At 46.2% G+C, this 16,239-nt stretch overlaps 1 protein-coding gene across 1 annotated transcript in view; it reads right to left on the bottom strand.

The window, feature by feature from the left end:
- The window catches only part of ADAM19 (ADAM metallopeptidase domain 19), a 75,128-nt gene that overhangs the window by 18,645 nt on the left and 40,244 nt on the right, over positions 1-16,239 (bottom strand). Inside the window, exons 6-10 of the mRNA XM_007655294.3 lie at positions 11,004-11,196; positions 9,064-9,129; positions 4,729-4,800; positions 2,027-2,193; positions 203-287 (exon numbers count right to left, since the gene is read on the bottom strand). Of these exons, the coding sequence (XP_007653484.2) occupies positions 203-287; positions 2,027-2,193; positions 4,729-4,800; positions 9,064-9,129; positions 11,004-11,196 (583 nt within the window). The remainder of the gene's footprint in view (positions 1-202; positions 288-2,026; positions 2,194-4,728; positions 4,801-9,063; positions 9,130-11,003; positions 11,197-16,239) is intronic.

Raw genomic sequence — 16,239 nt, 5'->3', positions numbered from 1 at the left:
ATTTTAGGCCTGGAGCACTTGGTTCCCCTGTCGACACACGCTGAACATGTCACAGAAGTCCCGGTGCGAGACCTGAGACGAAAGGGGCTGCTGCCTCGGGGCACGTGGAGGCATGGAGGCCTGCTGGGGTAATAGGAACCTCCTGGCTTCCCCAAGAGTTTTATCTGCTGTGGTAGCAGCTAGGTTAGCGGGACTAACTCACCATGTTTACCCCTCCAGACTGGTAGACCGAGCACATGGCCATCAGAGGGGCCAGGCCGATGGTGGTGCCCCGGAAGGACATCCCCCTGCAAGAGAACCAGGAAGACAGGAGGGACGTGGGTGGCTGGAAGGAAAGAAGGTACGCCTGAAAGACCAAGGAAACCTGGCCATGAACAAGTACTCTCTTCACAGAAAGTGTCCTTCAACATTGGTCATTTCCTTTAGAAGGCAAATCTGCCCATCCTTACATTGGCTGCCATCTGCCTTTCCCAGGATGTTACAATCACATTCCCTGGCCCATCCCAACAGCTGCAGGGCAGGATACCCCACCTCTGGGCTTCACTTCTCTCTCTCCCACGCCACACCTCCAACAGAGCAATAGAGGTCACCGGCACTTGGGTGGCTGAACAAAGCCCAGGATATTGTTTTCCTTTTTCCCTTCCTTCTCAGAATATGCCAACAGCTCAACTGCAAGGAAGCGGGCAGGGTTTATAAATTGCTTCCTCCTCCCTTCTGGACAGGATGTGGCCAGCCGTGGGGGCCAGTGGCAGGGGACAGAGCACCAGGATGACGCACACTCACATCTGCGGCTGCCAACTCTCTCAGCCTGCCCAGCTGGAGGGTCACTCAGAACTAAGCCTGTACGGAGGCTTCTCGGGCTGGCAGCTGCAAGCAAGGTCCAGAGCCTGGCATCCCCAACATTGATCGCTTGGCTTTCACTTTAAATAAAAAATTGCTTGATACATAAAAAGTACTTAACAAATACCATTATTTATTTTATTATGGTGGTACTTTTTTTTTTAAGTGCTTACTGTGTGCCAGACACTGTGGTAAGCACTAGGGTTGAAAAAACAGATTGGATACAGTCCCTGTCCCACAAAGGGCTCACATTTTCAAGAGGCAGAACAGGTATTTAATCCCCATTTCATAAGTGAGGCACAAAGAAGACAAGAGACTTGCTCAAGGCCACAGATCAGGCAAATGGCAGAGAAAGGATGAGAACCCCTGTTCCTGACTCCTTGTCTTGTCCACTGTCCACTAGACAACTCCTCTTCTAATTAAATCCACATTCTTCACAAACTAGAACCCCATGGCTCACCCACTCTCCTCCACCATACTGAGCTTGTTGTGGGCACGGAACATGTCTACCACCTCTGTTATATCGTACTCTCAAACACTTAGTACAGAGCTCTGTGCACAGAAAGTGCACAATAAACATGATGGACTGATTGGATTCACAGTCCAAGTAGGAGGGAGAACAGGTATTGAATCTCCATTTTGTAGATGAGGGAACTGAGGCACAAAAAATTAAGCGACTGGTCCAAGGTCACACAGTAGGTAAGTGGCAGAGACAGGATTAGAACCCGGGTTCTCTAGCAACAGTATAGGCGGCAATAATATCATTTAAACTCAGAAATCACTTGAGGGGTGTGGGGGACCTACGCAATCTATGGAAGCAAAGGTGATATCTGAAAATCAAGTGCAAATGGTCTGTCTAGCAATGCAAGTCTAGTGCTGCTTCCTGAAAGCGTCAGAAGAATTAAGGACGAGGGTTGGTCGCTCATTCGCAGGTCTTGTACCTTCTACCCTACTTCCCCCTGGCCGTTCTTCTCAAGTCTCCTCCATACTTTTCACTTGGCACCTCTAGCCCCCTGAAAGGAGATGCAGTAGAGTCATCCTTGTTCAGCCAAGTTGCTCATCCTCATCATCGGTATTTGTAGAGGGCTCACCCCAAGTAACATGGAGTACAAGGCAAACAGTCTCCACCCTCAAGAAGCTCACTAGGAGGTGGCCCCTGGGCTTATCCCTGAAACAAGTCACTCACGTGATGAGCTGAGCATTGTCATGGTTCTTCTGGGTGAGGAGCTTGCGCCTCCAGGAGAGGAAGGACCACAGCGTTGAGTATGGGTTCTCAGAGACATTACACTTGTCCCCGTGAGTCCAGACCTCCAGCCCCACCAGGGCAATCCGGATGTTCAAGGAACGGTAAAACTGAAAGGAGACAGAACACCCAAGGATATTAGCTTCTGGGATTTCCCTCGACGGTCATTTCCTTACCTCTTCCAGCCTCTAAGAACATCCTTCCTTTGTCATGTTCACTCATCAGTCGATGCTTTTTTATTGAGTGCATTCTATGTGCAGAGCATTGTATTAAATTCTTGGGAGTGAGCGTACAGTACATCAATCAGTGGTATTTACTGAGTGCTTACTAGGTGCAGATCACTGTACAATGCACTGGGGAGAGGACAGTCCACAGCGAGCTGGGCTGGCCATCACAAACCCGTTTTAAGTTGGGAAAACCGAGGCCTCTAGCAGTTATGAGACTAAACCAGATAACCCAGCAGGTTAATGGTGTAATCTGAACCAGAACCTTGGAACCCCCGCAACTCTATGAACTTACGATGCTTCTTCTATGATGCCACCAGATAGAGAAGACAGTTTACTCATAAAAGTACCAAGTGGCTCATGAATTATTAGGCTACATGGAAGACTGAAGAAAGGAGCAACTAAAGAGTAATGGTCTAGGCTGGATTATAGATTCTGGTAACTTGGTGATCCTGATAGATCCAACCATGATGCAGCTGAAGAGTTTAAATGAAAATGTTTGCAAACATGATCACACTCATTCTGAAACCACGGTCCACACTATGCTTTTGAGGGCTATAAGTGGTCTCATCTGACCCAAGGCACCAGAAATCATCATGCTTCATTTCAGCTAACCACCACCTCCTGGAGTTCTGGGTTTCTACAAACTGGTTCAGAATGAACTTAATCCCGATTCAAGGGGCTGTGATCAGGCAAGTTGGAGGGGTGTTTTTCATACTCATTACAAATCCCAAAAGTCCCAGAGACAAAGAACCCATAGAGTGACCTTAGAGTTCAGGAAGGGACTATTAGTGTAGCACAGACCTGGTCCAAAGCCACGATTCTTACTCTCACCATTAACATTTTAAAAAACATTCAAAAAAACAAACAAAACCCCAAATACTAAGCAGCTGGGAAACACCTGCAAAAAGAGGATGTTTCCAGGAAGGTTTTTGGCTTCCTGGCCCCAGAGCACCCCATGGGTCAGGCCTGGCCCATGGGATAACAGTGACCATATATGAAAGACAGACATTGCCAAACTTCCCAATTGCTAGAGCCAGGACAATGAAGGCCCTGCTAATGGCAGCAGGCCAGTGGCAGACAAGTGGTGAGACTTTGGGGTTTTCCCAGATGTTGCGCTTGTTTGGCCTGTGGGATTATTCACATGTTATTTAGGCAAAGCTGAGTGCTGGAGAAAGGTTTAGGGGAGGAGAATGAAAGCCCTGGGGACTGAATCATCTAATAATTCCCCGAAATAACTCTCGGACGAGGCTCTGCAGGGCCTGGAGGGGATGAGTCAGCCAGATACTCTTGCTTATTCCTCTAGGAAAAAATAACGGCTCCCTGGCTCCCTTTCCTGTCCAAAACCCACCGGATGGCCAACGCTGGGCCCATCTAGACCCTCTCTGCCAGCTGAAGAATGCCATCTGAGGAACTGTTTACCTTAAGCACCACTAAGATGGTGATGTTCAGAACCACAGCAGTTCATATTGAATGGGCTAGGTAAAATAGATCCCACTGAGACTACTGACAGACATCTTTTAATCAATGGTATTTATTTATTGAGCGCTAACTGTGTGCAGAACACCTTACTGAGCACTTGGGAAAGTACAATAGATTGGGTAGACAGGATCCCTGCCCACAGGGAGCTTACATCTACAGGCTGAGACAGACATTAAAATGAATTACAGATAGGGGAAATAGTAGAGTATTAAGGGTATGTACATAAGTGCTGTGGGATTGGAATGAATATCAAAAGTGCTTATTAGATAAACAAGTGCAGAGAAGACAGAGGGGTGGGTCTGGGTGGGTTGATTTGGAGGCAGCCTCTTTCTTGGTGGCCTTAAATCAATGAATCAGTCAGTGGTTATTTACTGAGCGCTTACTATGTGCAGAACCCCTAAAGCGCCAAGATATTTTCAAATGCTTTTCCAGCGGTACTATACTAGTTCTTTTCTCCATTTGGATATGAAAAAAAACTCTTCACTGTTTCTATATATACTTTCATTAGATTGCAAACAGTGTAGAGCACACACTATGTGCGCAAGGGTGATATACAAGTATTTCTGGCTGGCTGGATGATAGCAGGTGACTTTCGGCTTAAGATGGGAGAAACCGCACCAAGAATGACCAAAGAATTGTGATCCCTTTTGAGGCCATACACCTCCCCCTAATTCTGTCCTGCTCTGTTTCTTCAGAGCTTCCATGATCCCAACTAGCGTGACTTAGATGGGCATCACCAGGGAGGAAAAGGATTAGACTCTGTCATTTCAGAAGGACCGGTCTTATGACCTCCTGTCAGATTGCACTTCCAATGTCTGAGCTGTCTGTCCCACTAAAGAGGCAGAGTGGTCCAGCTAATCCAGCCCCAGGGAGGTTTCTTAGTATTGGGCTATTTTAGGATTTCAGCTCCTCTCCCACAAGGTACACACCTGATCTCACCTTATCAACGTGATTGGCGATCTCCATCAGTTTGTATGTGGTGGCTTCCAGACTGCGCTGGTTCTTCTGAAACTAAACACAAGTGCAGAACAAGGTGAATCGACTAGAGCAGCCATTCCTCTTTCACTACAGTGATGGAAAAGTGAGGTTTGCTCACCACCGCCATCACAACCCTGCCTTTTCCACGGAGGTCCAGGCACATCCCATTGGGCTTCCCCAGAGGTTAAGATACACAAAAAATTGCATTTCCCTTTTCCTTCTCTATTTGGAATCTGCAGCCAGGAAATCAAGAGTATTCCTGGGATGGTTTGCCTGTTGCAATCTCAACTTCCAGGTCAAACAATCAATCAGTCAATAGCATTAATTGAGCAATTATTATGCACTGAGCACTGTATTCCTTAGTGCCTGAGAGAGTCCAATCAAGTTGATAGATATGAGCCCTGCCCATGAGGCTCAGCCCTGCCCAGAGAAGCAGTGTGGCTTAGTGGAAAGAGCCTGGGCTTGGGAGTCAGAGGTCATGGGTTCTAATCCCAAGTCTGCCACTTATCAGCTGTGTGACTTTAAGCTAGTCACTTAACTTCTCTGAGTCTCAGTTCCCTCATCTGTAAAATGGGGATGAAAACTGTGAGCCCCACGTGGAACAACCTGATCACCTTGTATCCTCCCCAGCGATTAGAACAGTGCTTGGCACAAAGTAAACGCTTAACAATCATCATTATTGTTATTATTATTATGAGGTGCTCACATTCTAGTGGGAGCTGAAGTCCTGGGAACATTATTGCTCAGAGCCCTTATTACAAAAATTTATTTACCATCTTGATTTACGAGAGCAAATTTCTGCATTATGATGGTATTTGTTATATGCTTACTGTGTGTCAAGTATTGTCTAAGTGTTGGGGTAGATACAAGCTAATCAGGCTGGACACAGTCCCTGGACCAGGTGGGGCTCACAGGCTAACAGATAATAAACCACCCCCTGCATCATAGTACTACTACTATTTCCAATAATAACTGTAGTATTTGTTAAGTGCTTACAGTATGCCAAGCACTGCATTAAATGCAGGGGTAGATATAGTACAATGGGGCTCACATTCTAAATAGTAGGGAGCCAGCTATCCAGAGGGAACTGAGGCAGAGAGAAGTTAAGTGACTTGCCCAAAGTCACACAGCAGGTAAGTGGTGGAGCTGGCATTAGAACCCAGGTCCTCTGACTCCCAGGCCCCTGCTTTCACCATTAGGCCATGCTGCTTCCCATGCCTGCATTACCCCATCCCAAATATTCTCTCTTCAGGCCTTCATCCTAAGGAACATCTCAGAAAGTGCTTATAAGAGTACAGTATAACAGAGATGGTAGTCACATTTCCTGCCCATCACGACCTTACAGTCTAGAGGATGAGCATCTCGAAAATGCTGTTGCTGACCTCTAATAATGACAGTAATAATTGTGGTATTTGTTAAGTGTTTACTATGTACCAGGCACTCTACTAAGCGCTAGGATGGATACAAGGAAATTGGGCTGGATACAGTCCCTGTCCCATGTGAGACTCACAGTCTTAATCCCCTTTTTATGGATGAGGTAACTGAGGAACAGAGAAGTTAAATGAGTTACCCAAGGTCACAGACCAGACAAGTGGCAGAGCTGGGATGCAATCCCCTTCTTTTCCATATCCAGCCAGATTATCCTCTCCATTGAGATACCCACAATTTTTTGATTCTGGGTTACAAATGGAATTAGCCCCCTCATCTCCGATAATGGCTTTTCTGACACTCAGCCCCAGGTCTGAAAAATCCCATGATCTGTTTCACCAATCTATCTTGCTCGTGGCTTCTCAGAGTCCCTTCATTTTCATCTGCATTCATTCATTCATTCAATCATATTTATTAAGCGCTTACTATGAGCAGAGCATGATGATTAGCATCAACTGGTGGAGGTGAGGGAATGGAGAAGGGACAAACCCTTCAGAAACCCTACTTTTTAGTCACTAGATTACCCAGTGCCCCATTCCCTCTCTGGCATATAAGTGTCCAGGGATTGGCCTTGTCTCCATTCAAGTGACCAGCCAAACAGGGACCCTATAGAGACTGTTCAATCTCAACCCCAGTTTGTAATTAAATGAGTCAGTCTTCTCATTCCCTGTGCCTCAAGGCTTACTGATGTCACATTGCTCCAGGAGTTTAGGAGTTGTGCACAGGTGCCTGTGTTTGAATGGTGGTAGAGAAGGCCCAGTCCTTTCCCCTAATGGAATGATTAAACATTTAGAAGTTGGAGAATGGGTACCATTTGGGGGAAGAGGGTAGGTGTGAGAAGAACCAGAAGCTCCTGAGACTCTCTTCCTAGCCATCTCACTGACTCATGGCCCTGCAGTGAGCCATCTTCCCGGAGCTGCATCATTAAGTGGAGCAGGGCGGCCTCTGGGGATTGTTAACAAGATACGGAGCCTTTTAGTCCAGGTAGCTCATTAGTCTTCAGCCTGCCTAAGGCTGTTAATGTGAAGCAGCTTGCCATGTCCATTTAGTGGGACCCCTGGGCCAGTGTCCACAAGATTCACTAGAATGAAAGCTCCCTCTCTTCTTTTCCAGGGCACCATCCGGACCAACCTGGTTCAGAAACTGAAGTTGGAAGGGCCTGGAGCCTGGCTCACACTATCAACCCTCCTACCAGATGCTCAGAGAGCCTCCTGTGGAAGGCAAACACACAGGCCAATCTCCAGTCTGGGGTCCACAGACACTGGAGCTGAACCTGAATCTACTTTATACTCCACCAGGATTTGAGGAGTTATTAGAGTAGTAATCGTAAATTGGAAACTGCTTAGAGTTTCAGTTTTTAATTAATCTAGCAGCTGCATTTTTCCCCTCAACAAATATTTGAGAGAAAAAACTACAACAGCTACATATTGGACCTAAACCCTAGGGAAAGTTAACCTTTAGAAACCCGCACAGGTAATTCTAATGATGATATTTATTAAGCACTTACTACACACCAAGTGCTGAAATAGATACAGGTTAACCCAATCACGGTCCCACATATGGTTTGCAAGTCTAAGAGGGAAGGAGAGCAGGTATTTTATCCCCATTTTATAGATGAGGAAACTGAGGGACAGAAAAGTTACGTTATTTGTACATAATCACAAAGCAGGCAGGTGGCAGAGCCAGGACTAGAACCCAGGTTGCCTGACTCCTAGCCCAGGGCTCTTTCTACTAGGTCAGGCTATCTCCCTACTACATTTTATATCCTACATTCTACTTGCATGTACAGACTGCCACCATGCACAGGTGTCTGCACTGAACCTTTGATCGAGAAAGCCCAGGCCTTCCCATTCACAGAATGAGTCCTCATTCAGAGGATCAAGAGTGGATGCCATTTTGGTGTAGTAATCTAGTCTTAATTGGCCTGGTATTTGCAGGTCAGGTTGGGTGGGGTCTCTATGGCAGATGGGCAGAGTGGCTGCTCTTGCTTTATTTTCTCCACATGCCAAAATAGCTGCCCTGATCACTCCGCCAACCTCCTCTTAGGACCCAGTGTGCGGGCTGGGGACAAGGAAGCAAGAGATGGAATGGGAAGGAAAAGAAAGCAGGAGGGGAGAGCTGGGTATCCCCAGGATAGGATGGGGCACAGAACTAGGCATGGCTGACCCAAGGCATCTCAAAGACAGTGGCAGCAGCCACTTACTACACTCACTACAGTGTAAATTCCCTACATCTGGTCACACTGGCATCCTGATGCTAACTATACCACCAGACCCTCAGCCTCACTGTACATACCCATGGGTCTATTAAACTGCAGTCTCTACTTCTGTAGAAGTGATTTTGGGGTTTAATTGCCCAAGAACAGTGCTCTGCACACAGAAGGCATTCAATAAATACAACTGAATGAATGAATTGAATGTATGATCCTTAGAGAGCTTTTCCTCGTGAAAGGTCAAAGCTCTTCATCTCCAGACCTGTGTTCTAGATGAGCAAGAAACCTTAGTGGTAGCTTAATGGTTCATTTCAAGACTTTAAAGGAGTGATAATTAGGGTAAAAGACAAAACAAAATGAAAACCCGAAGGCTTCATGAGCCCCAGACAAAGCAGGATCCATCATCAATCAACCAACCAATTGTACTTATTAAGCACTTAACTGTGTGCAGAGAACTGTACTAAGCACTCGGGGGAGTACTATATAACAATATATCAGACACATTCCCTGCCCACAGCAAGCTTACAATCTAGAGGAAAGCTTTCAGTCTAAACGGGGGCTTACAGTCATCTACCCAAGACATGGCCAAATCAGATTCCCAAATGAACAGCTGAGCAATTCCACATCTTTTATTGTGGCATGATGCCTTTTCTTACCTCTGCGTAATCAGCCACCAGATAGAGCTCAACATACTTCATAGACTGTAAATCTTCTCTCTTGACCTAGATGGGGCAAGATGGGTTACAATAAATAGCAGAACAGCATAAGACATTCACGTTCTTTCTGCATTTTGCATCCTTGTTCCTGTAGACCCCCAATAATCAATCAGTGGTATTTACTGAGCACTTACTATGTGCAGAGCACTGTAGTAAGCACTTGGGAGAGTATAACAGAGTTGGTGGATATATTCCCTGCCCTCAAGGATCTTATAATCTAGTGGGGAAGACAAACTAAATTATAGGTAGGGGAGTCAACAAAATATCAGAAGTACATTAAGTGTTGTTAGAGGAGGGGATGAGTACTTAAATACTTAGTGACCATGGATTCAAGTGCATAGTTGCTGCAGAAGGGAGGGAAATACAGTGGGAAGACTTTCTGGAGATGTGATTTTAGTATGATTTTGATGGTGGGGAGAGTGCTGGTCTGTCAGCTACGAAGGGGGATAGAGGCACTGACCTATCTGTTCCATTAACTAGGAGTTTGTTTACATATCTGTGGTTTTCTTACTGGGACAGACCTGTCTGAGTGAGTACAAGTTGCTCAGAGAAAAAGGCGAGGCGAGAAGAAATTTGGCTTCTCAGGGAACACAGACAGTCAAGCACCTTCAATTAAAAACAAGCACCTGGAAGGTGAGACTGTTGCCAGCAAGACTCTGCTCTGCTCTGAGGGCCCACGACTTGCAAATTAGCTCAGCACCATGTCAGCAGACTTCAGGGTTCACTTTAATGGTAATTAGTAGTGTTCTTTCCCCAAAAGTGTCAGCATAACTTTAGGCCGACCTAAGCCAGTCTAGAGAGAGCAACAATTCTTTGTCCATGCCTTTCTTTTCCACAGGACCTCCCAGAAGAGAAGCAGAGTCAGCCCAGGGCTGGGCAGGAACGTGACACAGTCCAATGGAAATGAGATCCCAGGGCTGGGCATGGGTTAGCAACAAATAATATAGCAATCATATTTATTGAGTACCTACTATGTGCAGACCACTAAACAATTGGAAGTATACATAATTAGCAGTCATGATCCCTGTCCTCAAGGAGCTTACCATCTAGTGGGGAGAAGGACTGAAGGAATATGGGATATGTACATGAATTAGCCCTTAATAGGGTATTTAAGATAAGTAAGGAAGCGCTTCAGGAGGTTGTATCAGAAAGGTTTTAAAGATGGGGAGAACTGGTCTATCAGAGATGTGAAGGGGGAGGGAATCCAGGCAGGGGGAGGGCTTGAGAATGAGGTCAGCTGTGGGAGAGATGAGAAAGAGACATATTGAGCAGGTGACCTTTAGAGGAAAGAGTACGAGTTGGGGTGAGGTGGGAACAGAGTGTGTATACTTGCGAAGGAGAGAGCTGATTGAGTGTCTTAAAGAGGTTCCTGCTTGATGCGGAGATGGACGGGTAACCATTTGAGATTTCTGAAGTGTGGGGAGATGAATGCAGAATGTCACAAATATAGGACAGATCCAGTAATCCCTGTTTCCCCCATTACGACACTATGGGAAGCAAGATGAGACATTCCCTATTCCTTAGGCTCTTCCAATACCAGGACAGGAAATAGCAATACAAACATAAGAGAAGGCATGTGAACTTGTGAAAACCTTCCAGATACTAAAGAAAGATACTTTAAATATGCAAATAATCAAATTTTGACTGTATGTACTAGCAATGGTCCATGGGGAAGAGAAGAAATGTGCCATGGATAGTGGGAGCTGGAATTTTCTGGGGGAGTCTGGAATGCTGGGGGAAAGAAGAAAACGAGGGGGCTACGGACACCTCATTATAGGAGAGTGGCCCCAGTTTGATCAATCCCATGGAACCCCAAATCCCACACCAATGGGAAACTCCCAAACAGAGTTGTGAAGCCCCAGCTCCAGACAGAAACTCACCCTGCCATGACCTGCCTTGGCCTGGCTAGTAAAATGAGTAAGCCAGTCCATAGCAGCGGATGTGGAGTGCACCTGCCTGCAGGTCCCCTGAGGAAACTTCAGATGCTCCAACCTATAAATCAGGTGCCTTTCTTGGTCCCCAGGAAGAGGCTCCATGATGTAACTAAGGTTATGGCTCACGACAATGAGGCCTCTATCAGAAGGAGAAGAAACACAAGGATGAACTGTCACACAAGAGAAAAACGGTCCCAGAACCCTACGCTGTGTTATCTAAGTAAAAGGGCCTTCCAAGAGTTACAATATTTAATCAAGGCATATGTAAGTGCCCACTATGTGCTAGACACCGGGGTAGATATAAGGTTATAGGATCAGATCCGGTCCCTCTACAACATAGGACTCATGATGTAGTTTACCCCCATTTTTCAGATAAGAAAACTGAGGCCTAAAGAGGTAAAGGTCACACAGTAAACCAGTGCCAGAATAAGAGTAGAACTAAGGTCCCATGTCTCCCAAGGCCCATGCTCTTTCCACTGGGTCATACTGAAAAGACTATCATCCCTCTCACAAGTGGGAAAACCATAGTTCACTTTAAAGTGTCTTTCTCAAGAATTACAATACAATAATAATTTCGATATTTGTTAAGTGCTTATTATGTGTCAAACACTGGCGTAGATACAAGATGATCAGGTTCCACATGGGGCTTACAGTCTAAGTAGGACAGAGAAGAGGTATTAAATACCCATTTTGCAGATGAGGGAACTGAGGCCCAGAGAAGTTAGATGACTTGTCCAAGGTCACACAGCAGACAAGTGGCAGAGGCAGATTAGAACCCAGATCCTCTGACTCCTATATCTGTACTCTTTTCACAAGGCCACACTGCTTCTCTAACCCAGAGGAAGGATGGCAGCAGACATGAACTCCTGGTTCTCTAGTCAGATGCCCAATTCCTCATCCTGGATTCCAGCCTTCTTTGCATGGAAGACAGCAAGGAAAAATTCAAGGTCAAGCAGTGTTCAAGGCTTTCACTTTGATGGTAAAGAGTCCTGGAATCAGTCATATTTATTGAGCATTTAGAGTACGCACAGCACTGTACTCAGCACTTGGGATAATACACTATAACAAAGTTGGGGTAACATGTTCCCCTCTAGACTGTAAGCCTGTTGTGGACAGGGGAGACAGACATTAATATAAGTAAATACTATATCATTCCTGGAAGGAATCTGGCCGAGGATCAGCAAGGAGGATGCCTGCTCCTGTCGATAGGCATCTCTGCCCCCATCAGCCAGCGAGCATCCTTAAATCGATCCTCCATGGCCTCTGATCTAGCCCAATCCCACTCACCCATATGAAAAACTCAAAAGGAAAATTCAAATTCAGTTCACCAGTCAGATGCATACCAAGTCTCCTTCCTCTGAGAGGAATCCTTCTTCCTGGGTCAGCATTTCTATCTCCTCTGGGAACAATTGCTTCCATCTTGACCTATTCCAAGTAAAGTCTCTCGCCACTGGAAACTCCAAAGATGCCAGGGAGAAGAGACTTCTGACACGCCCTGGCACATAATCCCTGATTTCAGGTTCCATCCAAAGCAAATCTTCTCTGCCTTTACAGTGCTGCACCTCCCCAGCCTATACAGTAATCCTTGCCACAGAAACTGCCTACCTCTTTCCTTCCGTGAACAGCTCCTATGGGATACGACCAAGCTTTGGTGCCGGCCGGGGAGTTTGATCAGGCTGGGGCCCAATCAGGTGGGAAAAAAATCAACTATACATCCTGTCTCTTCCAGTATCCATTCCCAACTCCAGCCAGGATAATGCTGAAGTGAAAAATGATTCCATTCCCTGTGTCTTCTCCAGCCTCTTCTCCAGCCAAGAGGAACACCATGCAGCTTTCCAGAAAGGATGAGCCCTTGTTTCTCTTGAGCTTAGGGATCTCAATGGAGAAGAGTTACAATGAAAGGAGACTAGCCCAAGAGAAGCTCCTCCATCTTTCCTCTTGCTGTGCACCCTCATTTTGTCAGGAGGGGTGCGAGGAGAGAGACGAGGCATGGTAGAGAAGCTTCACTGACTGATGAAGAGAGTTCTCTATTCTGGCAGCTAAGTGACCCTCTTACCCTCCATCCTCCAAACCCCCTGCTCAGCAAGTCTCAAGCGTCCTGCAAAGTTGGCAGGGTCCTGAATAGCTGTCCCATTTGTTCTGCCTGAGAGGCAACAGGGGTTCAAACACTACTAGAACAGTGCTAGAATGGGAAGGACTGTCACCCTTTCACAAACCCCATTCTGACCTTGAGGGATTGATTCTTCTGCAGAGCTGCCTCCTTCAGCCCTTGCTGCAACCAATAGCCATCCAGCTCGCTAATGTCTTTCCTTGAGCGGGGACCAGCCATTTATCCTATTAGGAGAGTCAGTTAATCTAATTTGTTAAATATTGGTGCTGGCAGACCTAGCGCTGGGAAGCGGGGAGAGGCAGGGAGGAAGTCAGCCATCTAGGAGGCCAAAAGGGCTCCTCATCTGCCACCATTCAGCACTATAGTTTTATGAAAATGAAATCATACTAATGAAGTAAATTGGAACTGTCTGGGCTGTGTGCCTGCAAGAGAGGAGACTCAAACTAAACTCCTGAGCTTCTGGGTGCCTCTCCCTTCAGCCAAGATCCCCCCTGAATGCACAGCTCAAATGGCCCATTTAACAGGTGCGAGTTTCTGATAGACTACTATGAGTGCTCGTGAAAATGAGACCCGCGGCTCTGGGACTCTGCCATGTTCAGCTTCATCGAAATCCTTCAGTAATCACGTCAGTCAGCTCCCAAATTTACCTGCCCTAGTTTTTACTCATTCATTCCCCCTTTTAGAGAACTCTAGAGGTCATTTAATCCACCCCTCTGCCTCTATGCCAAAAGGACCATTTCCTACTTTAAAAAAAACAACAAAAAACAACTTCCTTAAGGAGATACTACAAACTCTCTCAGTAAAAAACTCCAGTCTCCTTACATTTTGAAGTACCTCTTAGCATCTAACCTAAACCTTCTTCCTTCAATTGCAGCCCATCCTTATTTGTCCCATCTTCCAGACAAAAAAAGTAATTCTCCCAATAGCTCATCATATGCTTGAAGCCTAGAGTAAAATGGAGCTGGCAATCTTTTTGACTCATTTAACAGGACTGGCTACTCAATTTTAGCAAGCGGCATATACATCTTGTTAATGAAGCCCAAGGGTTCTCGACGACTTCTCCCGTCCAGTTCTAGGGAGGGCTGGTGGGCAGAGCCATTCCGCAGGTGACACGTGTAGGGGAAGGCTCCAAGTGGGAGAAATACGAGACGCGGTGGTTTGCCACCTCTCCCGTAATGCCACCCACTACCCTCTGACTCCTGGCAAGAAAAGCCGTGTGGTCTAACGAGAAGCAGCAAGAGTCTAGTGGGATAGAGCATGCGCCTGCGAGTCAGAAATACATGGGTTCTAATCCTGGCTCCGCCAATTGTCGATTGTGTGCCTTTGGACAAATCACTTTACTGTGATCAAATAAAATCACTGTGCCTCAGTTACCTCGTCTGTAAACGGGAATCAATGCTGTGAGCCCTATGTGGGACATGGACAGTGTCCAACTCGATTAGCTTTATCTACCCCAGTGCTTGACACATAGTAAGCACTTAACAAATACCATCAGCAGCAGCAGCAACAGTGAGCAGGAGTGCCAAGTTCAGCACCCTACTGTCCTGTCCTTGCAGCTCTCCTGTCCCAGAATGAGAAAACCGCTTTGAGGAGGAGGGCTCGCAGACTTCTGGCAGCAGCTTCTGAGCTGGAGAGAGAGCCCGGAATGAGACTGAGCAGAATTCCTCTTCATTTGTTTCATAGAGACGCAGGATTCTCTTCTGAACAAATGATACACATTTACCAAAATCAGAGGACATACTTCTTGGTGTGAGAAAAGCCATTGCCATGGAGATTTTCCATTGCAGAGATGTTTGACCATCTTGCGGTGACTCTGGTGTTATATTAAAACAGAAGCCCAATCCCAAGCACTGAGCTCAAAACCTGCTAAAGCTCAGTTTCCCACTGGAATCTTGCTATTAGCTTTCTAGTTGTAAAAGCTTTCTCCTAAATCAGCCTCTAGAATCAATGCTGGGGGCTCTAGTCCCAAAGGGCCGGGGCCCAGAGAACTGAGAAAGCAAAGTGAAAACATGTGTGGGTCCCCATCTCACCACACTGTCCGGGATCAGGAAGATTTACAAGAGGCTGAGTGTGCACTGAGCAGAATTCCTGGTGCTTCCGTAGAAGCTGAGACCAGGGAGTATCAGGTCACACCTGCAAATTCCCTTCCTCTTCATGGGAAATGTATTATGTCCTCATAAACTGCAGGTGGCTACAGTTTACCCTGTTTGCACCACAAGAAATTTTGACTTATTCATAACACTTGAGAGGATTTTTCTGTTGTTTTCTTTTAACTTTCTGGCAAAAACTGTTTCCTGACTGTATTAATTCCCATCAGCCAGCTTTCCAAACAGCTTTGCTACGGAGGCCACAAACAATCGGCATCCTACTAATTAACAGATGCTAGAGATCTGAAATATGTGTAGGGATATCTGGGCCTCGGGCCTCGGGTAGATGGATGGGCTGGCTGTCCTGGGACCCATGACCTGTTAGCCTATCATAGGATCCCAGAATCCAAGGCACTAAGACAGATGAAAGAAGGATTTAGGGTCTAGGGACTGTTGGAAAAACAGTACAATGGCTGCAGGCAAAAGCTTTCAAAAACCTAAAAGAAAGGTGATTCACGTAGGAGTCTGTGTTCAAATCATTATTCCTTTTCCAACATCATATTCAGACAGTCAATTGACGAACGGTATTTATTAAGGGCCTACTGTGCGAGAGGCCTGAACAAAGATCATGGCAGAGTTCAATAAAGTTAAATCTGGATTATCCAGGATCTATTTAGTTGGATTCTCCAGCCTCATCTCTCTTCTTCTCCCTCCTGATGCCCACCTTTGGCTACCTCATTGATGTTCAAGCCACTGTGACCAGGAGCAGCATGACCTAGAGGATAAAGCATGGCCCTGGGAGCCAGAGGTCCTGGGTTCTAATTCTGGCTCTGCCACTTGCCTGCTGTGTGACCTTGGGCAAGTCACTTAACTTCTCTATGCCTCACTCTCTTCATCTGTAAAAAATAGGGATGAAATTCTTCCTCCCTCTTAGACTGTGAGCTCCATGGGGGACAGGGACTGTGCCTAACCTGATAAACCTGCA

Source organism: Ornithorhynchus anatinus, chromosome X1 (assembly GCF_004115215.2).
Source record: "Ornithorhynchus anatinus isolate Pmale09 chromosome X1, mOrnAna1.pri.v4, whole genome shotgun sequence".
Classification (NCBI taxonomy): domain Eukaryota; kingdom Metazoa; phylum Chordata; class Mammalia; order Monotremata; family Ornithorhynchidae; genus Ornithorhynchus; species Ornithorhynchus anatinus.
Note: the sequence above shows the minus strand (reverse complement) of the source record. Positions and strands in the feature narration are given on the sequence as shown.